The following is a 27,714-nucleotide window of genomic DNA, read 5'->3' on the forward strand; positions in this document are numbered from 1 at the left end:
AGCACTCTTTCTTGTTACTTGAGGGTGCCTCCTCAGGAGTGGAGCTGAAGGTGCAGCGCTCTTTTTCCTTACTAGAGGGCGCCTCATCAGGAGAGGAGCAGAAGGTGCAGCACTCTTTCTTGTTACTAGAGGGCGCCTCCTCAGGAACTAGAGGACGCCTCCTCAGGAGAGGAGCAGAGGGTGCAGCACTCTTTCTTGTTACTAGAGGGCAGTTCAGGAGAGGAGCTGAAGGTCCAGCACTCTTTCTCCTTACTAGAGGGTGTCTTCTCAGGAGATGAACTGAAGGTTTAATGCTCTTTCTCATTACCAGAGGGTGCCTACTCAGGAGAGGAACTGAAGGTGTAGTGCTCTTTCTAATTACCAGAAGGCACCCTCAGGAGAGGAGCTGAAGGTTCAGTCCTCTTTCTCCTTACTAGAGGGTGCCTCCTCAGGAGAGGAGCAGAAGGTGCAGCACTCTTTCTTGTTACTAGAGGATGCCTCCTCAGGAGAGGAGCTAAAGGTGCAGCGCTCTTTCTCGTTACTAGAGGGTGCCTCCTCAAGAGAGGAGTAGAAGGTGCAGCACTCTTTCTTGTTACTAGTGGGCGCCTCCTCTGGAGAGCAGCTGAAGGGGCAGCACTCTTTCTTGTTACTAGAGGGCGCCACCTCAGGAGAGGAGTAGAAGGTGCAGCACTCTTTCTCGTTACTAGAGTGTGCCTCCTCAGGAGAGGAGTAGAAGGTGCAGCACTCTTTCTTGTTACTTGAGGGTGCCTCCTCAGGAGTGGAGCTGAAGGTGCAGCGCTCTTTTTCCTTACTAGAGGGCGCCACCTCAGGAGAGGAGTAGAAGGTGCAGCACTCTTTCTCGTTACTAGAGTGTGCCTCCTCAGGAGAGGAGTAGAAGGTGCAGCACTCTTTCTTGTTACTTGAGGGTGCCTCCTCAGGAGTGGAGCTGAAGGTGCAGCGCTCTTTTTCCTTACTAGAGGGCGCCTCATCAGGAGAGGAGCAGAAGGTGCAGCACTCTTTCTTGTTACTAGAGGGCGCCTCCTCAGGAACTAGAGGACGCCTCCTCAGGAGAGGAGCAGAGGGTGCAGCACTCTTTCTTGTTACTAGAGGGCAGTTCAGGAGAGGAGCTGAAGGTCCAGCACTCTTTCTCCTTACTAGAGGGTGTCTTCTCAGGAGATGAACTGAAGGTTTAATGCTCTTTCTCATTACCAGAGGGTGCCTACTCAGGAGAGGAACTGAAGGTGTAGTGCTCTTTCTAATTACCAGAAGGCACCCTCAGGAGAGGAGCTGAAGGTTCAGTCCTCTTTCTCCTTACTAGAGGGTGCCTCCTCAGGAGAGGAGCAGAAGGTGCAGCACTCTTTCTTGTTACTAGAGGATGCCTCCTCAGGAGAGGAGCTAAAGGTGCAGCGCTCTTTCTCGTTACTAGAGGGTGCCTCCTCAAGAGAGGAGTAGAAGGTGCAGCACTCTTTCTTGTTACTAGTGGGCGCCTCCTCTGGAGAGCAGCTGAAGGGGCAGCACTCTTTCTTGTTACTAGAGGGCGCCACCTCAGGAGAGGAGTAGAAGGTGCAGCACTCTTTCTCGTTACTAGAGTGTGCCTCCTCAGGAGAGGAGTAGAAGGTGCAGCACTCTTTCTTGTTACTTGAGGGTGCCTCCTCAGGAGTGGAGCTGAAGGTGCAGCGCTCTTTTTCCTTACTAGAGGGCGCCTCATCAGGAGAGGAGCAGAAGGTGCAGCACTCTTTCTTGTTACTAGAGGGCGCCTCCTCAGGAACTAGAGGACGCCTCCTCAGGAGAGGAGCAGAGGGTGCAGCACTCTTTCTTGTTACTAGAGGGCAGTTCAGGAGAGGAGCTGAAGGTCCAGCACTCTTTCTCCTTACTAGAGGGTGTCTTCTCAGGAGATGAACTGAAGGTTTAATGCTCTTTCTCATTACCAGAGGGTGCCTACTCAGGAGAGGAACTGAAGGTGTAGTGCTCTTTCTAATTACCAGAAGGCACCCTCAGGAGAGGAGCTGAAGGTTCAGTCCTCTTTCTCATTACTAGAACGTGCCTCCTCAGGAGAGGAGCTGAAGGTGCAGTGCTCTTTCTCGTTACTAGAGGTTGTCTTCTCAGGAGAAGAGCTGAAGGTGCAGCGCTCTTTCTCCTTACTAGAGGGCGCCACCTCAGGAGAGGAGCAGAAGGTGCAGCACTCTTTCTTGTTACTAGAGGGCGCCTCCTCAGGAGAGGGGCTGAAGGTGTAGTGCTTTACTAGAGGTCGCTTACTCAGGAGATGAGCAGACGTTTCAGTGCTCTTTACTGTTACTAGAGGGCGTTTCCTCAGGAGAGGAGCTGAAGGTGCAGGGCTCCTTAGTGTTACAGGAGGGCGTTTCCTCAGGAGAGGAGCTGAAGCTGCAGTGCTCTTTCTCATTACTAGATGGTGCCCCCTCAGGAGACGTGCAGAAGGTGCAGTACTCCTTCTTGTTCCTAGAGGGCGCCTCCTCAGAAGAGCAGAAGGTACAGTGCTCTTTCTTCTTACTAGGGGTGCCTCCGCAGGAGAGGAGCAGAAGGTGCAGCACTCTTTCTTGTTACTAGAGGGCGCCTCCTCAGGATAGGAGCTAAAGGTGCAGCACCTTTTCTCTTTACTAGAGGGCGCCACCTCAGGAGAGGAGCAGAAGGTGCTGCGCTCTTTCTCGTTACTAGAGGGTGCCTCCTCAGGAAAGGAGTAGAAGGTGCAGCACTCTTTCTTGTTACTAGAGGGCGCCTCCTCAGGAGAGGAGCTGAAGGTGCAGCACTCTTTCTTGTTACTAGAGGGCGCCTCCTCAAGAGGGGAGCTGAAGGTGCAGCGCTCTTTTTCCTTACTAGAGGGTGCCTCCTCAGGATAGGAGCAGAAGGTGCAGCACTCTTTCTTGTTACTAGAGGGCAGTTCAGGAGAGGGGCTGAAGGTGCAGCACTCTTTCTCCTTACTAGAGGGTGTCTTCTCAGGAAAGAAACTGAAGGTGTAGTGCTCTTTCTCATTACCAGAGGGTGCCTACTCAGTAGAGGAACTGAAGGTGTAGTGCTCTTTCTTATTACCAGAGGGCGCCCTCAGGGGATGAGCTGAAGGTGCAGTGCTCTTTCTCGTTACTAGAACGCACCTCCTCAGGAGAGGAGCTGAAGGTGCAGTGCTCTTTCTCATTACTAGAGGGTGTCTTCTCAGGAGAGGAGCTGAAGGTGCTGTGCTCTTTCGCGTTACTAGAGGGTGTCTTCTCAGGAGATGAGCTGAAGGTGCAGTGCTCTTTCTCGTTACTAGAGGGCGTCCTCTCAGGAGAGGAGCTGAAGGTGCAGTGCTCTTTCTTATTACTAAAGGGTGACTCCTCAGGAGAGGAGCTTAAGGTGCAGTGCTCTTTCGCGTTACTAGAGGATGCCTCCTCAGGAGAGGAGTAGAAGCTGCAGCGCTCTTTCTCGTTACTAGAGGGTGCCTACCCAGGAGAGGAGCTGAAGGTGCAGCACTCTTTTTTTTTACTAGAGGGCGCCTCCTCAGGAGAGGAGCTGAAGGTGCAGCGCTCTTTCTCGTTACTAGAGGGCGCCTCCTCATGAGAGGAGCTGAAGGTGCAGTGCTCTTTCTGATTGCTAGAGGGTGTCTTCTCAGGAGAGGAGCTGAAGGTGCAGTGCTCTTTCTGATTAATAGAGGGCACCTCCTCAGGAGAGGAGCTGAAGGTGCAGCGCTCTTTCTCATTACTAGAGGGCGCCTGCTCAGGAGAGGAGCTGGAGGTGCAGCGCTCTTTCTCATTACTAGAGGGCGCCTGCTCAGGAGAGGAGCTGGAGGTGCAGAGCTCTTTCTCGTTACTAGAGGGTGCCGCCTCAGTAGAGGAGCTGAGGGTGCAGTGCTCTTTCTCATTACTAGAGGGCGCCTGCTCATGAGAGGACCTGAAGGTGCAGTGCTCTTTCTCATTACTAGAGGGCGCCTGCTCAGGAGAGGAGCTGAAGGTGCAGCACCCTTTCTCGTTACTAGAGGGAGCCTGGTCAGGAAAGGTGCTGAAGGGGCAGTGCTCTTTCTCATTACTAGAGGGAGCCTCCTCAGGAGAGGAGCTGAAGGTGCAGTGCTCTTTCTGATTGCTAGAGGGTGTCTTCTCAGGAGAGGAGCTGAAGGTGCAGTGCTCTTTCTGATTAATAGAGGGCACCTGCTCAGGAGAGGAGCTGAAGGTGCAGTGCTCTTTCTCGCTACTAGAGGGTGCCTCCTCAGGAGAGGAGCTGAAGGTGCAGTGCTTTTTCTGATTACTAGAGGGTGTCTTCTCAGGAGAGGAGCTGAAGGTGCAGTGCTCTTTCTGATTACTAGAGGACGCCGCCTCAGTAGAGGAGCTGAGGGTGCAGTGCTCTTTCTCATTACCAGAGGGTGCCTGCTCAGGAGAGGATCTGAAGGTGCAGTGCTCTTTCTCATTACTAGAGGGCGCCTGCTCAGGAGAGGAGCTGAAGGTGCAGCACTCTTTTTCGTTACTAGAGGGCGCTTCCTCAGGAGAGTAGCTGAAGGTGCAGCGCTCATTCTCATTACTAGAGGGCACCTCCTCAGGAGAGGAGCTGAAGGTGCAGCGCTCTTTTTCGTTACTAGAGGGTGCTTCTTCAGGAGAGGAACTGAAGGTGCAGTGCTCTTTCTGATTACTAGAGGGTGTCTTCTCAGGAGAGGAGCTCAAGGTGCAGTGCTCTTTCTCATTACTAGAGGGCGCCTCCTAAGGAGACGAGCTAAAGGTGCAGCGCTCTTTCTCGTTACTAGAGGGCACCTGCTCAGGAGAGGAGCTGGAGGTGCAGTGCTCTTTCTCATTACTAGAGGGCGCCTGCCCAGGAGAGGAGCTGAAGGTGCAGTGCTCTTTCTAGATACTAGAGGGCGCCTGCTCAGGAGAGGAGCTGGAGGTGCAGAGCTCTTTCTCTTTACTAGGGGCGCTTACTCAGCTTTAACTTTACTTTAATAAATTATATAGTGCAGCCACTGACCCTGAGGCTTAAGGGTGCTCAACAGACGAGACATAACAGAAGTAGGTGAAAGAGACAGCAGTGTCAGTGGAGAGAGCACAAAGAGAGTTCTCATTAGTTAAACAAGAAAGTCTTCAGTCCCTTCTTGAAGTCAGTAATGGAGGCCTCTTATCTCAGGCCAGGAGGAAATCCATACCATAATGCTGATGCCACAGAGTAGAAAACTCCTTTTTTTACCTGAGTCAACTTACATGCTGAATTTTTGAGTTAGGAACAGTTACTATATCCTAGATTTTAATTACTGGTTTTAACAAGTACCAGTTCATCCATGAGATATGTTGGTGCTGTTTGTCTGAGGCATTTGTCAGCTGAAAGCAGATTCTTTCGTTGATCGGGAGCCAATGTAGATCAGCAGAGGAACTGAAGGTGCAGTGCTCTTTCTTATTACTAGAGGGCTCCTGCTCAGGATAGGAGCTGAAGAAGCAGTGTTCCTTCTCCTTACTAGAGGGCTCCTCCTCAGGAGAGGAGGGGAAAGAGTATTTCTCTTTCTCTTACCAGCATGTGCCTCCTCAGGAGAGGAGCTGAAGGCGCAGTGCTCTTTCTCATTACTAGAGGGCACCTGCTCAGGAGAGGACCTGATGGTGCAGCTCTCTTTATTACTAGAGGGCGCCTCCTCAGGAGAGGAGCTCAATGTGCAGTGCTCTTTAGTGTTACTAGAGGGCGCCTCCTCAGGAGAGAAGCAGAAGGTGCAGTGTTCTTTCTCATTACTAGAGGGCGCCTCCTCAGGAGAGGTGCAGAAGGTGCAGCACTCTTTCTTGTTACTAGCGGGCGTCTCCTCAGGAGAGGGGCTGCAGGTGTACTGCTTTACTAGAGGTCGCTTACTCATGAGAGGAGCAGAGGTTTCAGTGCTCTTTAGTGTTACTGGAGGGCGTTTCCTAAGGAGAGGAGCTGAAGGTGCAGTGCTCTTTCTGATTACTAGAGGGTGCCTCCTCAGGAGAGGAGCAGAAGGTGCAGCAATCTTTCTCATTACTAGAGGGCGCCTCCTCAGGAGAGGAGTAGAAGGTGCAGCACTCTTTCTTGTTACTAGAGGGCGCCTCCTCAGGAGAGGAGTAGAAGGCGCAGCACTCTTTCTTGTTACTAGAGGGTGCCTCCTCAGGAGAGGAGCAGAAGGTGCAGCGCTCTTTCTCGTTACTAGAGGGCGCCTCCTCAGGAGAGGAGTAGAAGGTGCAGCACTCTTTCTTGTTACTAGAGGACAGTTCAGGAGAGGAGCTGAAGGTCCAGCACTCTTTCTCCTTACTAGAGGGTGCCTCCTCAGGAGAGGAGCTGACGGTGCAGTGCTCTTTCTCATTACCACAGGGTGCCTACTCAGGAGACGAACTGAAGGTGTAGTGCTCTTTCTTATTACCAGAAGGCACTCTCAGGAGAGGAGCTGAAGGTGCAGTGTTCTTTCTCATTACTAGAACGCGCCTCCTCAGGAGAGGAGCTGAAGGTGCAGTGCTCTTTCTCGTTACTAGAGGTTGTCTTCTCAGGAGAAGAGCTGAAGGTGCAGCGCTCTTTCTCCTTACTAGAGGGCGCCACCTCAGGAGAGGAGCTGAAGGTGCAGCGCTCTTTTTTGTTACTAGAGGGCGCCTCCTCAGGAGAGGAGCTGAAGGTGCAGCGCTCTTTTTCGTTACTAGAGGGCGCCTCCTCAGGAGAGGAGCTGAAGGTGCAGCGCTCTGTCTCGTTACTGGAGGGCGCCTCCTCAGGAGTGGAGCTGAAGGTGCAGCGCTCTTTTTCGTTACGAGAGGGTGCCTCCTGAGGAGAGGAGCTGAAGGTGGAGTTCTCTTTCTCTTTACTAGAGGGCGCCTCCTCAGGAGAGGAGCTGAAGGTGCAGTGCTCTTTCTGATTGCTAGAGGGTGTCTTCTCAGGAGAGGAGCTGAAGGTGCAGTGCTCTTTCTGATTAATAGAGGGCGCCTTCTCAGGAGAGGAGTTGAAGGTGCAGTGCTCTTTCTCGTTACTAGAGGGTGCCTCCTCAGGAGAGGATCTGAAGGTGCAGTGCTTTTTCTGATTACTAGAGGGTGTCTTCTCAGGAGAGGAGCTGAAGGTGCAGTGCTCTTTCTGATTACTAGAGGTCGCCTCTTCAGGAAAGGAGCTGAAGATAAATGAAAGGAAGGACCCAAGTTGGACCTGGGAGAGTCGATCTGAGAGGAAAGAGGTCAGCCAGGCCAGAGCCTGATCACTGATACCCAGGTTTCACGGAGACGGTTGAGCAAGATGGTATGGTTCACTGTGTTGAAGGCAGAAGAGAGATTGAGGAGGATGAGGACAGAGGGAATGTTAGAGTCAAGGTTGGAGAGCAGATCTTCACGGATGTTCAGGAGAGCAGTTTCTGTGCTTCTGGCAGCTCTGAAGCTAGACTGGTGATCATGGAGAAAGCCAACAGAATTGGAATGAAGGTTAAGCTGAGAGATGGCCAACTTTTCCCGGAGTTTGTTAAGAAAGCGAGTAATGGAAACTGGGCGATAGTTAGCTGGACAAGAAGGATCAGCTGTGGGTTTCTTGAGAAGAGGATGCACAAAGGAGTGCTTCAGAGGGGAGGGGAAGGATCCCGAGGCAAAAGATTGGTTGCAAAATTCAGCAAGGGCCGGTGCGAGGGTCTCAATGTGGTCCTTGATGGTTTTAGAGGAACAGGGATTAACCTGTTTTGACGAGGGTTTCATAGATGGAACTTGTCTAGCGACCTCATCAGGGAGCCCTTACTAGAGGGCGCCTCCTCAGGCGAGGAGCTGACGGTGCAGTGCTCTTTCTCCTTATTAGAGAGTGCCTCCTCAGGAGAGGAGCTGAAGGTGCAGCGCTCTTTTTCATTACTAGAGGGCGCATGCTCAGGAGAGGAGCTGAAGGTGCAGCGCTCTTTCTCCTTACTAGAGGGTGCCACCTCAGGAGAGGAGCAGAATGTGCAGCACTCTTGTACTATAGGCTGCTTCCAGGAGGGAAAATACTTTGACGCTTAATTGGAATTACTGAAGAATGCAAGTAATGACAAAGCTGAAGAATACTGGTGTGTATATATAGAGGGGCAGTGTCTGCTTTGATGATATGGGCTGTGTATGGAGGATCTACGTCACAGCGCCCCCTTGATATGAGTGTTAAGCAGCGCTCTCTGGCTAGGAAGCTCTGAAACAGAAGAGGGACTAGTGACAATGGAGGAGAATATTTGCATACCCACAATCCTTCCTTCAGCACAGTGTTAGACATGATCGTTTGAGGCTAATACCCTTTCCGTCATTCTTACAGTACATAGTGAATGCAGACTTTGGAATAATTATGATCGTATTGATATTGTGCTTCGTTTTTAATCAGATTTTAATATATGCATAACGCACTCTATTATTCTGAGGCTATCATAGATTATGCTATTTAGTGACTGACGGTCTATATTACCACATAGAGTGTATATATAGACTGGGAATCACTTGCACTTCGTGTGGCAGGTGATGAAGGGTCTGTTATACCCAATTTTTGGAGGACTCCATTGGAGTCTACTCATAAACTACAAAAGACAGAAAGAAGTGCAGGTTTCAATAAGGTGTTCAGAAACGTACTTAATGGTCGTTGTTGAAATGTTTACTTATTATATGTATATATTGCTGTTCTAAACACTATTAACTATTCTTTCCAATTTTCAAATGGTTTATACAAAGCGAAGTCATCTTGAATTGTGGCAGTTTAAAGAGACCACCGATCCTATTTCACATCACGATTCTATTAAATGACTGCTACATTGTGAGCTGGATAAAGGGGTAGGGGTAGGGGTAGGGGTGGGGGTGGGGGTGGGGGTGGTGCAGCTCCCGATCAAGCCTGCGACCCCCTTGCCTGTGGGCACCATTTCGTATGTTTGGGAGATAACATTTTAAAGTGGGAATGAAAATGCTGCTTTACCACCACATGGAGGTAAATGCGAGAGGGTGCAGTTCCATCTTCTGTTACTAGAGGACGCTTTCTGGGTGCAGGAGGAAAGCGCTACTCTTGACCTGAGAAACAGGTCGTATTTTGGCCCCACACTATGGTCTTCAAACTTTTTTGGCCTGGGCCCCACCACCCTGAGCAAAATATGGGCAGGCCGGGCCCACCAAAAGTGCCAAATGGAGAATAAGTCCAAACGGCTATCTCCCTGGTACCCCCGCCAGTCCTCCCTCGCACTTGTCTCAGAGCACTACACCATACCCCACTCAATGCACTTGAGATATTAACCCTACACAGTGCCTCTCTCTGCACTTACCTATGTCTCCACTGACCGGGTGCACTTTATTCTCCCCCTCCCTGTGACCCTCTAAGCACTTGCTCTATTCTTACGCACCGCGCCGAAGATTGTATGTATGTTCTCCCTTGTCTTCACCCCTTAATGGCCATGTCTAACACTGCAGAATCGCTGCCAGGCCTATTTGCTGTCCCCATACTGTCAAATGTACTTTTTATGCACTTACTCTGCCTGTGCAGACTATTATCGTCAGAATTTCAAGGGCTCTGAGCGACAATTTTTTCCCCCATGTTCCCACACTCCTTGAGCGCTTTGAAACACTTGCCTGTGTATAGGCGCTATATAAATAATCAATACCATACTAACAATACCAACTATTGCGCGCTGTCACTGCACCATATTCCCAGTAATTTTCCTGGGTTCCCCCATCTGCTCCCCTCACATTTTCTGGGTTCCTTCATCCCACTCCTACCAGGGCCCTGGGATCTCCTCACCCCACCACAGCCCCTGGGCTCTCCCCACCCTTCTCCCACCACTATCCCGTGGCTCCCGCCCATTCTGCTCCCACCACGGTCCCTGGGCTCCCCCACCCTTCTCCCACCACTATCCCATGGCTCCCGCCCATTCTGCTCCCACCGCGGTACCTGGGCTCCCCCAGCCTTCTCCCACCACTATCCCATAGCTCCCGCCCATTCTGCTCCCAACACTGTCCCTGGGCTCCCTCCCCCTTCTCCCACCACTATCCCATGGCTCCTGCCCATTCTGCTCCCACCACGGCCCTGGGCACCCCCACCCTTCTCCCACCACTATCCCATGGCTCCCGCACATTCTGCTCCCACCACGGTCCCTGGGCTCCCCCACCCTTCTCCCAGCACTATCCCATGGCTCCCGATCATTCTGCTCCCACCACGGTCCCTGGGCTCCCCCACCCTTCTCCCACCACTATCCCATGGCTCCTGCCAATTCTGCTCCCACCACAGTCCCTGGGCTCCCCCACCCTTCTCCCACCACTATCCCATGGCTCCCGCCAATTCTGCTCCCACCACAGTCCCTGGGCTCCCCCACCCTTCTCCCACCACTATCCCATGGCTCCCGCCAATTCTGCTCCCACCACAGTCCCTGGGCTCCCCCACCCTTCTACCACCACTATCCCATGGCTCCCGCCCATTCTGCTCCCACCACAGACCCTAGGCTCCCCCGCCCTTCTCCCACCACTATCCTATGGCTTCCATCCATTCTGCTCCCACCACAGACCCTGGGCTCCCCTACCCTTCTCCTGTCAGTTCAGAAATACCAAACACCCCTTGGGCAGAAGGAAATGCATGATTAATTGGTTGGCCGAAAGACCAATCACCTCATTTACAGTGTTAAGAATATATACTCATTAGTTATTACGTAGCTATCAGTTTAACTAGAGTGAGGCCATTTTAAGATGACCAGAATCACCATTTTGTTTTCTCTCTGCTCTCTCTAACGTTCCCACTTTGCCTCATGTAAAACTGCTTTGCTGTAGATATTATTTCGCTTCAATGATCCATGGCTAAGAAACATGTTGAAACATTACACTGGAAAGCCAGACAGAAATGCCCGATTCCCTCCCTCAATTATCCTTGAAGGCAGGGATCAAGGCATTTTAATCAGTACACGAATGCCAGCGAGTCTCCTGAAAGAATAGCAATGTATGAAACTAGCATTTAAAGAGTTGAATTATGTTCTTCTTTACGGCCCCCCTTGCTGAGCCCAGTGAGGCCGCGGAGAGCGGGCTGACCTCTAGAGCGAGAATCGAAACTAAGAGATAGTGATGCCTGGTATGTGCCAGTCTCCTCGCGCAGCTTGCCCATGAAAACAGAAACGCTGTGTTCTCGCAAATAAAGAATGGTGTCTGTAAAATTGGAGATTGCAAACCGTTACTAAATATGGTGGTCTAAAGTGTCATATTTGTCACAATGGCCAATCATCACCTCTAATTCAAAGGGAAATTAATTGGGGGCGGCATCAAATGTGTCATACTGTGTCATTGCTGATTGTAAGGTGCTCCTTTTGTATATATGTAACTGATATACGTCTCTCACTCTCTTGCATCCCCCGAGTTCTGTTAGACACACGTCGCGTGGTGTGGGACCATTTGGCCAACTGGGACTATTTTGTATTGCAATAAACCCTAGATTTTGGGAACAGAACCGCGTGTCTGGCGTATCCATTCGTGTGTGGTGATTGTGCCTTGTTTCCACATCCGAGGGTCCCTCAGGGGCCCCTTTAAGATGGTGCCCGAATAGGGACCCTCCCCCACTTGTTCCATCGTGTACGTTGCAAAATAAGGAAGCCGGTAAGAACGGCGAGGACGGGAGCAATCGAGCCGGGATCAAGAGGGGTTCGGGGCGCCCCTGCGAAAGCGATGAGAGACTCCTCTGCAGATCTACACACAGCTGATCCCTGATCGACGTCCCTGGCCTACGAACAAGGGGGCGAGGGTCCCAAAACGAGGCAGAGCCGAGATACGCAGACACAACGTCATTGGTTGCGTCAGTATACGGACGAATTGTGTCTTGAAAAGACAAATTGACTAATCAGGTGAGTCGTGCCCCGATTCGTAAGTAATCCTGATATTGGTTGAGAGTTGATTTTGCAAAATCAAACACCCAGAGTAAGTTTGATTAGCCAAGGTTAAGGTTAAAACATGCCTGGGGTATTATCCACCTTAGCGGGATTTTTCCGCTGTGGCGAACAATCTTTAGCGCCTCCGGGGGAACGCTGGTTTATGATATGTATATAAAGTATGGTATGGGAGCGATAATGTTTTGTGAAACTTGGCATATGCAAACCAGAAAGCAGACAGACCTTCAGTGGCCGAGGAATCGGAGTTTTGAGATCGACCGGATAGATAACCTGGAAAAGGTTTTGATAAGAAAGAGAGCACCCCCTGTGGCACTTGATATCCTTAGGGACTGGAGGAGGGAAGCAATGCTCCAATTCAGAAGTAGAGAGAAACATGCGTGCAGGCATAAGTCAAAAACAGAGAAAGCTGAGGAGATGGAGGAGGAGGAGTGGAGTAATAGTTTGAGAAAGACAAGGCGGCGCGAGGAATTAAACATAGAAAAAATATATCCACAAAGAGAGCTACACTCATCAGACGAATTAATAAACAAAATTTTAACTGAAACAAAATAGGGCCCGAGGAGTGAGACTAAAAAGACTACGTCAGTAGCTGCTGCTCAACCCCCTCCCGTTGCTCAGCCCCTCCCACCCCAGCACAGCCACAGGCTACATCAGTAATTGCACTGGCCACTAGCCAGCCAGCCCCGAGTGTTTCGCAATTACCACAGCCCCAACAGATATCTCCCACTCTCACTGCCCCCTCCGCACCTCCCGACCAAGAGGGTGCCACTGTTCCGACTGCCCCTCCCATTAGTGGAATTGAGCAAAATTAATGTATGAGAGTGACTCACGGTGCGATCAGCAAGGAGAGGAAGCGTGAGCTGCAAGAACAGGCGGAAATGTATATAGACGTGAATGATGGGGCATCCACGCTAGCGTTACTATATGACTTCAGAAGGAACAATGAAAGACAGGTATTGTTGGAATGCATGGGGGAATATTTGTCGGGACAATGGAAAAAGTTAATTGGGAAGTTACCACCGCAATGATTGTTAGATTTAAATGCATTAGCCAGTTGTAGAGGGAGAGATGAGGAAATAGAAGAACATGTGAAGCGACTGTTTGAAATAAAGAATGAACTGGATGAAGAATATTCTGAAGTACTCGCCACACCGGGAATAGGAGAAAAATATTGAGAGGGGTAGACAGCAGCGATTCTCGTCACCAGCAGCGCAAATTAGTGCAGAGCTAAAAGTATGTATACTGGAGGCACTAAAATGGATTTCAGATCCCAGTATTCCCACAATGGAAATACATGGAATATTTGATGAATACACTTTACCAATGAAAAGGAAAGAATTACAGACAATGGTTGAATATTTGATAAACAAAGATATAAGCGAGGAAAAGTTGAGCCCTCCTGAATTGTTGGCGGTATATAAGAGAGTAATGGAACGGGGAACAGGAGAGACAGCTTTATCCCTCGACCTGGGAATATTGTTGCATATGAGGGAAGGGGGAGTAATAGTGAGTGTGGCTTTTCCCATGAGAGAAGTGCACCCTACTTTTGTACCGAAGGTAGAGACTCCCGCAGTAGGCAGTGCGCCACCTGTGGTAATCCTAGCACATTACACAGCCCAATATGTGCATGTTCACTTCTCTAGACAGGAAGTGAATAATATAAAACAAACAATCCCTGACATACGAAGAAATCCATCGGGTTTTTATAAAGAAGTGGAGTCTTTATTACAGTCCCCGGTGTTCACTATGGGTGACATAGATCTAATATTCCCCGTGATTTTGCCAGCGGACATATGGAAATGAATAAGAAAGGTAGATGATGAGACAGCATATGGCGCCACGTGGGCAAATTTAATACTGGAGGATAAAAATAAAGAGGTGGGTGCGCAGCCAGGGGCGGATATGTTAGCATTACCGACACAAATAGTACAGAAATTGAAAGAATTGGTCCCAGAGAAAAGAATTCAATGGGACAAAATGACTGCGTGTGTTCAAGGTAAAGACGAGTTGGCCACAGATTATTTCAACAGATTTGAAGAAGTATTTACAGATTTCAGTGGGCAGGATTTGAGTACGCAAGCAGGAAAAAGGTTATTTGTGGCTAAATATGTGAGGGAATTAATATTCCCGATTCAAAATTTGATAATGACATCAGAAAGTGCATGGCAAGCAAAAACACTAGGAGAAGTATTACATATGGCCCAATATTATGAGAACAGGGTAAATACCGAGAAGGAAAGAGAAGCGAATGGCAGAACAAATCTGAAAACACGGGTGTTACTCCAGCCGGTAGCGGGACACAACAGGGGAAGGGGAAATGCACAAAGCAGGGGAAATTCGAATATGCATGGAGGACCGTTGGGATTAAACCAATGTGCATATTGCACAGAGGAAGGACACTGGCGGGCACAATGTCCGCTTTTGCAAAATAGAGGCAGATATAGTCAGAGAACGCCTCACAGAGGGCACCCGGGAACAAATGGTCACAACAGAAATCAGATGTCACAACACCAAAGTAATCAAGAGAATGGTGCACAGAATCAAGGTCAGGATCCAAATCAAATTACTCCTACTCTAAGTCAAAATCTGCAGGGTATACAAACTGGAAATAGAGGAAGAGGGGGGAACATTTTTGATACTCAGACAGGTGCATACTATAACAGTGGTGATTACACATCAGATGATGTGTTGTTACTCCAATAGGTTAGCCCAGGACAGGGGTCGGAACCAGTGTCAATTCACGTGAATCAGAAAGGACCCTACATAGAGATGAAAATCGGGAATGAAGAGTATAGATTCCTCATAGACATGCGGGCACAAAAGTGCTTGATAGATCATCACTTGGTTCCAGGCATACCTCTGTCAGGGCGACAGAATATCTCTGTAGGGTTCGCAGGTACCCCAGTAATAAATCCCGAGTCCAAATCAGTAGCAGTGACAATAGGGCCTTTTACTGAACATTGTCCATTTCATTTAACAGAGCATTGTGGGGAAAATCTTTTAGGATTAAATCTATTGAAAAAACTAAGCACAGTTATGCATTGTACAGCAGATGGGGTATTTTTGACTATTTCTCCCCATACTATGCCGACTTCTGAATTTGTGACGAAACCTTTAACAGGGGAATTGAGTGAGGTACCAACTTGCATTTGGGCCGTGAATGACAATGATGTGGGATGCTTGAAAAAAGAGCCAGAACAAATTGCGTTAAAAGAAGGAGTAACGCGCTACCACATATTCCGCAGAATAAAATTTCAGCAGAAGGAGAAAAAGTATTGAAAAGTATTGTTTCTGATTTGGTAAAATTGGGAGTGATTGAAGAAATTACAGGTAGTGTATGTAACAGCCCCATTCTTCCAGTGTACAAGAAAGGGGGTAATGAGGTACCGTACCGTTTCATAATTGATCTCTGTGCACTGAACAAAGTAGTAGATCCCCAATTCCCGTTAGTGCCAGACGTCACTACGATTTTGACAATGATCCCTGCTCCGGGAGAATACTTTAGTGTTATCGATTTGAAGAATGCTTTCTTCAGCATTCCAGTACATAAAGAAAACAGGTATTTATTTGCTTTCACTCTAGGAGGACGATCATTCACATTTACACGCATTCCACAAGGCTATACTGAAAGTCCGAGCATATACAGTAGCGCATTGAAAGAACAGCTGGACATGTTAGAATTACCAGCAGACTGTGTGTTGTTACAATACATTGACGATTTACTAATCGCTACCGACACGGAAGAGATATGTAAAAAAGGTACTGTTCTATTATTGACTCATCTGGCTACGCATGGACATAAAGCAAGCCTAAAGAAATTCCAGTACTGTCAGAAGGAAGTAGCTAATTTGGATTACTTACTTTCAAAGGAAGGGAGAAGGTTAACACCAGAGAGGATAGAGAGCATTTCTGGTATGCCTATTCCCGCGACACAGAAAGGAGTGAGAGCGATAATAGGTATGGCTTCATATTACCGTCAATGGATTATAAATTTCGCTTTGATTGTGAAACCAATGGTGGAATTGACAAAAAAGGATGCTGTGATGCCTTTGCAGTGGAATGAAGAATGTCAGAAAGCATTTGATTTGCTAAAAAACATTTTGAGTTCTGCTCCAGTTTTGGGCACACCGAATTATGAAAAGGTTTTTAGGCTATTTGTGCATGAGAACGAAGGATGCGCGTTGTCTGTTTTAACACAGGAACAAGGTGGAAGAAATAGGGCGTGCGGTTATTTTTCTTCTGCGCTGGACCCTGTAGCACGCGCACTACCACGATGTTTGTGAGCTGTTGCAGCAGCTGCTACGTCAGTGAAACAAACAGAAGGGATGGTATTGGGGCACACTTTAATTTTAATGGTGCCACATGCCATAGATGTTCTACTCAATAGAACGCAGACGCAACACCTCACTTCTGCTAGATTGACTAGATATGAAATTGTATTGTTCGCACCCCACATCCAAATTATGAGGTGTAGCGCTTTGAATCCAGCAGAATTAATGCCAACGCCAGGGGAAAACATTGGTGGGACTGAATTGCCTCCCCATGATTGCTTAATGGTCACTGAGGAAGAAACAAAAGGGAGAATTGATCTAAGTGATATACCCCTAAAAGAACCAGAAGGGGAACTGTTTTGTGACGGCTCCTGTTTTAAACTACCTGACGGCATATCAACTGCCGCATACGCTGTTACGACATTAAAAAGTGTTGTGGAGAGTAAAATAATTCCTTATAACTCTGCCCAAGCAGCAGAGATAATTGCTTTAACAAGAGCTTGTGAACTTTCGGAGAACTTGAGCGTGAATATACTGATCAGTATATTCTATATTGATAGCCAGTACGCCTTTGGCGTAGTTCATAATTTTGGCCGATTATGGGCCGAGAGAGGTTTCTTAACATCCTATGGGGCTAGAATTCAACATGGCCCTCTGATTGTACGATTACTGTCTGCACTTACGTGTCCAAAGCACCTGGCAATAGTGAAATGCGAGGCGCATAAAAAGGTGACATGTAAAGTGGGAGAAGGAAACACATTTGCAGACAAAATCGTGAAACAGACTGCCACTGATTTCAATACAAAAATGTTGACAGTACAATCGGAGGAAGTGCCCTGCATGATAGAGAATGGAATTGTAACGGTTAAAGAGATGCAGGCGGAAGGTACCGCCGACGAAATACAGGGATGGGCCAAGGGCTCTGCAGAACTGGACTTGGAGGGTTGTTGGGTGGACAAGAAAAGCGGGAATTGGATGCTGCCAAATGCTTATGTAAACGCAATGGTTACAATGGCTCACAGTCCCACACACATCTGTGCGAAGAAAATAGTCCAACATTTAGCCACAGTCTGGGAAAATCCATTCATAAAAAAGAATGCCGAGAGGCTGGTACAAAACTGCATTACATGCCTACAGCACAATGTGGAAAAGGGAAAGGTGACTCCAACAGGAAGTTTTGGACCTCCCTCTATGCCATTCGAAGTAATTCACTTTGACTTCATAGAAATGGAAAGATGCCAAAATCTGAAGTAAGTTTTGGTGATCATATGTGCATTCAGCAAATGGGTGGAAGCATATCCATTGAAAGACTGCACAGCCATGAGCACGGCAAAAGTAATGCTAAAAGAGTATTTCTCTCGCTTCGGTCTGCCCCGAGTCATATGGTCGGACAATAGTCCGCATTTTGTAGGTGCAGTGATACTGCAGATTTGTGCAGGATTACAGATCGATAAACGATTCCATTGTTCGAGACATCCAATGTCGGCCTTTCTCATTGAACGCCACAACGGAATCCTGAAGTCCAAAATCAGTAAGATTTGTGCAGGCAGCAAATTAAGTTGGGTAGATGCATTACCAATAGCGTTACTGTGTATGCGAACATCAGTGCAGGCCAGAACTGGGCTCTCCCCATATGAAATCATAATGGGGAGACCGGCGAATGTGTGGTGCGCACCTCAGCTGAAGAGAATGAGAGAGGTAGAATACCTTGTACTCAGCATTTATTGTAATCTGTTAGTAAAAAAACTGCGTTTGATTCATCAGCAGGTGCAGGAGGCATTACCGGTGCGGTATATTGGCCCAGGACATGCATTGGAGCCAGGAACCTGGGTGCTAATCAGAAACTACGAACGGAAAACATCGCTGGCACCCAGGTGGCGTGGGCCGTACCAAATACTCCTGACCACGCAGACAGCGATACGCGTGGATGGAAAGAAAGTTCCATCGCCATTTGACACGTCAACTGATCGGGACAAAGACCAGAAAGAGACAGCAGCGGGTCCAGAAACGAAAAATGCCATTGCCAGTCCCTTGCCACAAAAACTGCCTGATCCTGAAACAAAGCCTGATGAGATTGCCATAAAAGCGTAAGGGCAAAGAGTGCCTCAACGTTGTCCAGCAGATGCTGCACCTCTGCTAGCGGACATCAAGCACATACCTCTTTGGCGCCCACCATCTTCTGTTGCGCCACAGCCTGCATTGTCGCCTGGGCACCCATCATCATCTGCCATTGTGCCCCAGGCTGACTCCAAGCTTGAGACCGGACGTGCACCCGCACTATTTGTCGATCACACGATACCAGGAGCAAATCGGTACAACCTGCGGAGCAGAAGAAAGGAGTGATCACATTTTCATCTCTTTGTGATTTTCTTGCCTCTGTTTCCTATTTTCGGATGAAGTGGGAACCGGAGGCCTAGAGGAGGGTGGCGTAAGAGTTGTGCAAGTCAGACAGCTCACCAAAAGCAACTCCTCGGTGCTAAATCCATGTGTCAGGAACCCGAGCGAACAAGCGGCGTGCACGTGGTACAAAGGCAGCTGCTCTGAAATTCTAGAGCAATGTGCAAAATGCACGGAGGCATTGCCAAATGAATAAGCAATCCAGGCAGATAGCAAACTGGCATAGAAAGACTGTAGACATTGATTGAACTCTTTCAACATCCTGAGAAGCACATGAACAAAAGATATTCACGACGAGCACAGCAGAAGAAGAAGTACGAGAGAAGAATGTCGGAACCAGCAAATGCCCCCTCCTGCACCAATGCTGATAGCGAGTTAAACGCAGTACATAGTAAGGTGAGAAAAGGACATGGTCGAAAGAATTGTATGTTGGGGCTAACCATAATAATGTGTATAATTAGCATATTAGCCCCAATATTGACCATATCAGTATTATGGTACCTAGAAGAAATGCACCCTCTTGAAGTACTTTTGCCTATTGTGAATATTTCCACCACGGAAAGCCCAGTCCATGTGATTTCCTATACCTTGTCCCCAATGCAAGAGAGACATAGGGAAGGATATGGGAACAACACATTGCTGTTAATAATGAATATGACACAATCAATCCTAAGAAAAAACAATTGTTGGGTTTGTGCCCACCTGCCGCAGCATGGTGGTCAGGGAATAGGATGGTATGTACAGCCCCTGCCCTTAACTTCTACATGTTATGCCTCTCTAAGTGCCTTATACTATGGGAAATGGAACGAAAGTGAAGCTGGTCAACTGGATAAAACAAACACAAATGAATTCGAGGAAGTGATTATGAAACCGGTGGGTTGCTCCATATTCCATAAAATACGATTAATTACACCAGCAATAATGCCACAGGATAGATTGTCTGTACCTTATAAAACTTCTGTGATCCCGTTCCACATGAACCCAAAGGGGAATAAGGATGCGGAACCCCCTTCATATACAGTGAATTATAACCCTCATTCTGTCCCATTCTGTTTAAAGAAAAAGGGTTCTTTCCAGGTAGGAACATTTACCAGAAGCAGGAATATAGCAGTCCTTGATAAAGAAGTGGAACCAATATATGTGGGAGATCCTGTGTATTTCATATGTGGAGAAGAAAAAGCATATCCTTGGTTACCTAGGAACTGGGGAGGCACGTGTTATTTGGGATTTCTGTTTCCTGGGGTGTTTCTTTTAAAAACATCAGATATAACCAGATTGACCAGGTCACAACCTCACTGGAAAATTGAAGACGGGTTGATTGAAGGGGACATAGCAAAATCATTCATACCATTTTGGGGCCAGGCGATAAACTCTTATAACATAAGATGACTGTCTAGGATAATGGAAGAAACAATAAATGGAACCACTGATATATTATATAATATGACTCTTGAAGAGAAAGGAATTAGATTGATGTCACTGCAAAATAGAATGATCTTTGATATAATCTTAGTTGATCGCAGCGGTGTTTGCAAAATCGTGGGATCAGCGTGTTGCATATTTGTAAGTGACTCCTCCCCCACGATTTTTGAAGCGATAAGAAAATTGCATGTATTAAGCTCGGATCTCCACCCTCCTGAAGGAGGCTGGGAATTGAAGATAAGCTCCTGGATTTGTGAAGTATTACGATCCTGGGGATGGAAGCTATTTGCAATCCTAGGAATATTCGTGACATGTTGTTGTTGCATACATTGTCTCCCTATAATATGTACTGAAATTAGTGAAGAATGTGTACAAATGATGGAACGAAAAAACATTACTAAATCAAGCACTCACAATAGTAATGAATCTGAAACCATTAAAGAATTCATGGCAATCGACATTGTTAATAATAAGGAGGAGACAACAAGTGTATATGAGTCAGAATTTGAATCAGATTCCGATTCCGGGAACAGTTTGCAGGGCTTAGGGGGGAGGCATGATTTTTTTTTAATGCACATCTATGATGGATGTCCAGTAAAAAGATACCATACCTGTCCCCTGGGCCCCACAGTACTTAACACAATCAACATGATTATGTGTGTATGTGAAGGCAAGTCACTGTTAACGCTCACGCCAGAAAGAATACAACCCTCTAGGGAAAACAGACAACAGATTGCTTGCAAGGATAACAAGGTTTAATTGTACAGAATACAAAGGTATCAGGAAAGAACTCTGCTGCTCGAGAACCTTCTGGTCAAACTTCGTGCAAGCAGAAGCTTAAAAGGCAGTAAGTACATCGCCATAGCTATACAGTAAAAACTAGCGTCACTGATTGGAGAGACCCTACACATGGGCGTGCTCCATAGGGGATGCCAGGCTATGATTCGTTCACTTTTCCGCCATCTCACAATTCCCACATGGGTCAGCTGGGCTCATTTCTGCTGAAGGTCAGGCTTCTTTTGAGTTATAGTTGCAAAAGCTGCTATGATACACTAAGACTACCACTACATCATCGTGGCATGCACCTGGGAGGCTCGGCACTGGTGTCAGGGGGAAGGGAGGAAGAAATACAGTCACGCTGACCCACACATTCTGCGCTTTGTTGATATCGCACCCCCGCACCCAAGGCCTCCACCCTCTTTTGGATCTATAATTTATCGCTCCCTGTACCTCGCATTAAAGGTGAAACGGGCGTACGTGCTCATATCTTTTATGTCCTTTGGTTTTATGCGTGGGGGGACTGGGGTCACTCACTATCATGAATGCAGGGATCTTTGGGCTGGGTCAGTGGTCTGGACCATTACTCTGGGTAGGCTGAGTGTGGGTTGTCGGTCTGCTGCTAGATTGGCTGTGATGGATGGGCACTGCGAGGAGCATGGTGTTGTCTCAGGGCGCATTCCTCCCAGTCATACTATGTAATTGCAACAGTGAAAGGACAAGAGGACGCTTCCGTGAGAAGTAGCGTGCATGCTCATCCCGTCTTAATGTTCTGGGCATAGTCGAGTTCTTCCATTGAGCTAAAGTTGTGCCGATTGGTCATGCAAGACTTTGCACCTACCATTACTACAAAATGGCGTTCCTTACTATGCGCGCACTGAATCTATGCGTATATGTTATTCCTGCAACATTATATCTGTGCTGAGTATTTTAGCTGGTTCTTCCTCCCCCCTTGCACACTACATGGTTGTTATGGGCTTCGCCTCACTCTAAAGTGCCTAGGGGGGTGGGATAAACTAATTTCCATCCATCATATGCAAGGTGCTGGGGCGTCCAGGGGGAAGCATGTTTTTTTTGACTGGACATCCATGATAGATGGCCAGTCAAAAATACCATTCCTGTCACCTGGGCCCCACAGCACCTCAGAAGGAGAGCTGATTTTGGCGGTGGGCAGGGGGATTGTGCAACAAAGCCATTTTTAAAATGCATTTATCGTACAACCTCCCTTTCCCCCTGTCCCACACTCGCCAAAATCAGCTCAATGAACCAAAACAACACACACACACTAACACATTCACACAGCAATCACTCATTCACATGTACACCCATCACCATACACTCACTCATAACACAAGAATACACACATCCATGCACATATTTAAATACAAAATAAATTACCATAAACGTACCTTCTGCCCTGGTCCTGAAGATTCCTTCCCAGAACTCCAGCTCCTGCATCATGAACAGGAACCGGGAAGCCAGTTCAGCTGGGCCCAGGGGCACTCCCTCAGTTGGAAAAAGCAGCTTATGGAGTGCTCCGTTTTTCACTGGGCTGGCTCCTCTGCTCCTCCATAATGGGTGAGGGGGCCACTGGGTGGATGCCCCTTCGCCCGTTATGGATGAGCCACCAAGCTCGGACTGGGCAATAGGTAAATGCCCGAACCAAAAATGCAAAATGCTAGTGTGGGGCAGTTGTTTTGGTCAAAATGGGTCACGTTTCTGGCCAATGTGGGCCATTTTGATGAGTTACTTCACTCTGCAGCTAGTAGTTTCGACCATTATTGCTGAACGAATATGCTTTAAATATCACAATTTGCTAAAATGTTTACAAAAAAAAATAAAAACTTCTGTCACTAAAGGAATGAATTGCCATTTGCAACTGTGGGCCACTTTTCTCTTGGTGCCCGAGACAATGTTATGCTCCATGTGAGCCGCCCCTGCCCATTTCCTCCATTTACAAAAAAAAAAAAGAACGTGTTTTTTTTAAATTTCAGGCTGGGGTCTCTCGCCCCACAGTTTGAAGACCTCTGCTATAAGGCCACGTGGGGGGCAATGAAACTGCACACTTTATCCTGTGCACTACACATTCTGAAGAAATGAGAGAGCATTTGGTCATAGGAACACTAGTGGCTGACTCATCCAAATACATGTTATATACAATAGTTCTCCTTCAATCAAATGTTTTTATTCCAAAAAAGTGTGGGAATAGAGGAAATATACAAAAATATGTTTCTTAAAAATCAGTGCTGTTGGAGTTGAATGTTGGTGACCAATGAGGCCTTTCCTTGGTGTTGATATCGGGAGACATCTCTGCTCCGTATGATGGTTTCCCATTAAAAGGAACTTTCATTGCTCTTATTTTATTAATAGTGTTTTAAATAGCTTATTAATGTTCTGTATTTACTCTGCATATGTTTAATGTATCTTTTCCACACTTTTTTGGATGTATATTTATATTTGCATCAATTAGAACGCATTTGTATTTAATACTTTACAGATTGAGACCCTCAACCCCACTATTGCCATGGACGCCATCCAGGGCCTACATGAATAGCAATAAAGTATTGTGGCTGGAGGTGGTCACGTTAAAATAAGAACCCCCCCACCTGAAGGAGGCCAGGTAGGGATGCCACATCTAACCCACCACCTGAAGGAGGCCACGTAGGGATGCCATATCTAACCCACCACCGGAAGGAGGCTCCGTAGGGATGCCACATCTAACCCACCACCTGAAGGAGGCTCCGTAGGGATACCACATCTATCCCACCACCTGAAGGAGGCCACGCAGGGATACCACATCTAACCCACCACCGGAAGGAGGCTCCGTAGGGATGCCACATCTAACCCACCACCTGAAGGAGGCCACGTATGGATGCCATATGTAACCCACCACCTGAAGGAGGCCACGCAGGGATACCACATCTAACCCACCACCGGAAGGAGGCTCCGTAGGGATGCCACATCTAACCCACCACCTAAAGGAGGCCCCGTAGGGATACCACATCAACCCACCACCTGAAGGAGGCCCTGTAGGGATGCCATATCTAACTCACCACCTGAAGGAGGCTCCGTAGGGATGCCATATCTAACCCACCATCTGAAGGAGGCCCCATAGGGATACCACATCTAACCCACCACCTGAAGGAGGCCCCGTAGGGATGCAACATCTAACCCACCACCTGAAGGAGGCCCCGTAGGGATGCAACATCTAACCCACCACCTGAAGGAGGCCCCATAGGGATACCACATCTAACACACCACCTGAAAGAGGTCCCGTAGGGATGCAACATCTAACCCACCACCTGAAGGAGGCCCCGTAGGGATGCAACATCTAACCCACCACCTGAAGCAGGCCCCATAGGGATACCACATCTAACACACCACCTGAAGGAGGCCATGTAAGGATAACACATCTAACCTGCCACCTGAAGGAGGCCACGTAGGGATACCATCAGAAGATAGGCTGTATTCCCATCTCCTTTCCAAGCCTCCCAAGACTCTCAGAAGATAGACTGCATTCCCATCAGAAGATAGACTGCATTCCCATCTCCTTTCCAAGACTCTCAGAAGATAGATTGCATTCCCATCAGAAGATAGACTGCATTCCCATCTCCTTTCCAAGACTCTCAGAAGATAGACTGCATTCCCATCAGAAGATAGACTGCATTCCCATCTCCTTTCCAAGACTCTCAGAAGATAGACTGCATTTCCATCAGAAGATAGACCGCATACCCATCTCCTTTCCAAGAGTCTCAGACGATAGACTGCATTCCCATCAGAAGATAGACCGCATTCCCATCTCCTTTCCAAGACTCTCAGAAGATAGACTGCATTCCCATCAGAAGATAGACCGCATACCCATCTCCTTTCCAAGAGTCTCAGACGATAGACTGCATTCCCATCAGAAGATAGACTGCATTCCCATCTCCTTTCCAAGACTCTCAGAAGATAGACTGCATTCCATTCAGAAGATAGACTTCATTCCCATCTCCTTTTCAAGACTCTCAGAAGATAGACTGCATTCCCATCTCCTTTCCAAGACTCTCAGAAGATAGACTGCATTCCCATCAGAGGATAGACTGCATTCCCATCTCCTTTCCAAGACTCTCAGAAGATAGACTGCATTCCCATCTCCTTTCCAAGACTCTCAGAAGATAGACTGCATTCTCATCTCCTTTCCAAGACTCTCGGAAGATAGACTGCATTCCCATCAGAAGATAGACTGCATTCCCATCAGAAGATAGACTGCATTCCCATCTCCTTTCCAAGACTCTCAGAAGATAGACTGCATTCCCATCTCCTTTCCAAGACTCTCAGAAGATAGACTGCATTCTCATCTCCTTTCCAAGACTCTCGGAAGATAGACTGCATTCCCATCAGAAGATAGACTGCATTCCCATCAGAAGATAGACTGCATTCCCATCTCCTCTCCAAGACTCTCAGAAGATAGACTGCATTCCCATCAAAAGATAGACTGCATTCCCATCTCCTTTCCAAGACTCTCAGAAGATAGACTGGATTCCCATCTCCTTTCCAAGACTCCCAGAAGATAGGCTGCATTCCCATCTCCTTTCCAAGACTCTCAGAAGATAGACTGCATTCCCATCTCCTTTCCAAGACTCTCAGAAGATAGACTGCATTCCCATCAGAAGATAGACTGCATTCCCATCTCCTTTCCAAGACTCTCAGAGGATAGACTGCATTCCCATCAGAAGATAGACTGCATTCCCATCTCCTTTCCAAGACTCCCGGAAGATAGACTGCATTCCCATCAGAAGATAGACTGCATTCCCTTCAGAAGATAGAGTGCATTCCCATAAGAAGATAGACTGCATTCCCATCTCCTTTCCAAGACTCTCAGAAGATAGACTGCATTCCCATCAGAAGATAGACTGCATTCCCATCAGAAGATAGACTGCATTCTCATCAGAAGATAGACTGCATTCTCATCTCCTTTCCAAGACTCTCAGAAGATAGACTGCATTCAGATCAGAAGATAGACTGCATTCTCATCTCCTTTCCAAGATTCTCGGAAGATAGACTGCATTCCCATCAGAAGATAGCCTGAATTCCCATCAGAAGATAGACTGCATTCCCATCTCCTTTCCAAGACTCTCAGAAGATAGACTGCATTCCCATCTCCTTTCCAAGACTCTCAGAAGATAGACTGCATTCTCATCTCCTTTCCAAGACTCTCGGAAGATAGACTGCATTCCCATCAGAAGATAGACTGCATTCCCATCAGAAGATAGACTGCATTCCCATCTCCTCTCCAAGACTCTCAGAAGATAGACTGCATTCCCATCAAAAGATAGACTGCATTCCGATCTCCTTTCCAAGACTCCCAGAAGATAGACTGCATTCCCATCAGAAGATAGACTGAATTCTCATCTCCTTTCCAAGACTCTCAGAAGATAGACTGCATTCCCATCTCCTTTACAAGACTCCCAGAAGATAGGCTGCATTCCCATCTCCTTTCCAAGACTCTCAGAAGATAGACTGCATTCCCATCTCCTTTCCAAGACTCTCAGAAGATAGACTGCATTCCCATCAGAAGATAGACTGCATTCCCATCTCCTTTCCAAGACTCTCAGAAGATAGACTGCATTCCCATCAGAAGATAGACTGCATTCCCATCTCCTTTCCCAGACTCCCAGAAGATAGACTGCATTCCCATCAGAAGATAGACTGTATTCTCATCTCCTTTCCAAGACTCTCAGAAGATAGACTGCATTCCCATCTCATTTCCAAGACTCTCAGAAGATAGACTGCATTCCCATCAGAAGATAGACTGCATTCCCATCTCCTTTCCAAGACTCTCAGAAGATAGACTGCATTCCCATCAGAAGATAGACTGCATTCCCATTTCCTTTCCAAGACTCTCAGAAGGTAGACTGCATTCCCATCAAAAGATAGACTGAATTCTCATCTCCTTTCCAAGACTCTCAGAAGATAGACTGAATTCCCATCTCCTTTCCAAGACTCTCAGAAGTTAGACGGCATTCTCATCTCCTTTCCGAGACTCTCAGAAGATCGACTGCATTCCCATCTCCTTTCCAAGACTCCCAGAAGATAGGCTGCATTCCGATCTCCTTTCCAAGACTCTCAGAAGATAGACTGCATTCCCATCTCCTTTCCAAGACAAGGCTGCATTCCCATCTCCTTTCCAAGACTCTCAGAAGATAGACTGCATTCCCATCTCCTTTCCAAGACTCTCAGAAGATAGACTGCATTCCCATCAGAAGATAGACTGCATTCCCATCTCCTTTCCAAGACTCTCAGAGGATAGACTGCATTCCCATCAAAAGATAGACTGAATTCTCATCTCCTTTCCAAGACTCTCAGAAGATAGACTGAATTCCCATCTCCTTTCCAAGACTCCCAGAAGATAGGCTGCATTCCCATCTCCTTTCCAAGACTCTCAGAAGATAGACTGCATTCCCATCTCCTTTCCAAGACTCTCAGAAGATAGACTGCATTCCCATCAGAAGATAGACTGCATTCCCATCTCCTTTCCAAGACTCTCAGAGGATAGACTGCATTCCCATCAGAAGATAGACTGCATTCCCATCTCCTTTCCAAGACTCCCGGAAGATAGACTGCATTCCCATCAGAAGATAGACTGCATTCCCATCAGAAGATAGAGTGCATTCCCATCAGAAGATAGACTGCATTCCCATCTCCTTTCCAAGACTCTCAGAAGATAGACTGCATTCCCATCAGAAGATAGACTGCATTCCCATCAGAAGATAGACTGCATTCCCATCTCCTTTCCAAGACTCTCAGAAGATAGACTGCATTCCCATCAGAAGATAGACTGCATTCTCATCTCCTTTCCAAGACTCTCGGAAGATAGACTGCATTCCCATCAGAAGATAGACTGCATTCCCATCAGAAGATAGACTGCATTCCCATCTCCTTTCCAAGACTCTCAGAAGATAGACTGCATTCCCATCAGAAGATAGACCGCATACCCATCTCCTTTCCAAGAGTCTCAGACGATAGACTGCATTCCCATCAGAAGATAGACTGCATTCCCATCTCCTTTCCAAGACTCTCAGAAGATAGACTGCATTCCCATCAGAAGATAGACTTCAT

The 27,714-nt window shown here is 47.5% G+C and overlaps 2 protein-coding genes across 2 annotated transcripts in view; both read right to left on the reverse strand.

The window, feature by feature from the left end:
• Positions 1-1,993: 1,993 nt before the first annotated feature.
• LOC138563021 (paternally-expressed gene 3 protein-like) lies at positions 1,994-5,782 on the reverse strand. The gene is made up of 5 exons (XM_069642816.1): positions 5,452-5,782; positions 5,134-5,150; positions 3,415-4,655; positions 3,087-3,264; positions 1,994-2,980 (listed from the first exon to the last, which is right to left on the reverse strand). Exons 1-5 carry the CDS (start codon positions 5,780-5,782, stop codon positions 1,994-1,996), a joined length of 2,754 nt encoding a protein of 917 aa, XP_069498917.1.
• Positions 5,783-5,831: 49 nt separating this feature from the next.
• The window catches only part of LOC138563037 (uncharacterized), a 93,199-nt gene continuing 71,316 nt past the window's right edge, over positions 5,832-27,714 (reverse strand). The window contains exons 2-3 of the mRNA XM_069642817.1: positions 6,302-7,027; positions 5,832-6,141 (exon numbers count right to left, since the gene is read on the reverse strand). Coding sequence (XP_069498918.1) covers positions 5,832-6,141; positions 6,302-7,027 — 1,036 coding nt within the window. The remainder of the gene's footprint in view (positions 6,142-6,301; positions 7,028-27,714) is intronic.

This window comes from Ambystoma mexicanum, chromosome 1q (assembly GCF_040938575.1).
Source record: "Ambystoma mexicanum isolate Mex_15411 chromosome 1q, UKY_AmexF1_1, whole genome shotgun sequence".
NCBI classification, from domain to species: Eukaryota; Metazoa; Chordata; class Amphibia; order Caudata; family Ambystomatidae; genus Ambystoma; species Ambystoma mexicanum.

Coding starts and splice junctions, on each gene's coding strand:
- LOC138563021 (XM_069642816.1), bottom strand. CDS start 5,782: ATGAGTAAGCGACCTCTAGTAAAGCAGTACACCTGCAGCCCCTCTCCT. Junction 3,265..3,414: donor ACCTTCAGCTCCTCTCCTGG/GTAGGCACCCTC, acceptor CTGCACCTTCAG/CTCCTCTCCTGAGAGGACGC. Junction 2,981..3,086: donor TCAGCTCCTCTCCTGAGGAG/GTGCGTTCTAGT, acceptor TCTACTGAGTAG/GCACCCTCTGGTAATGAGAA.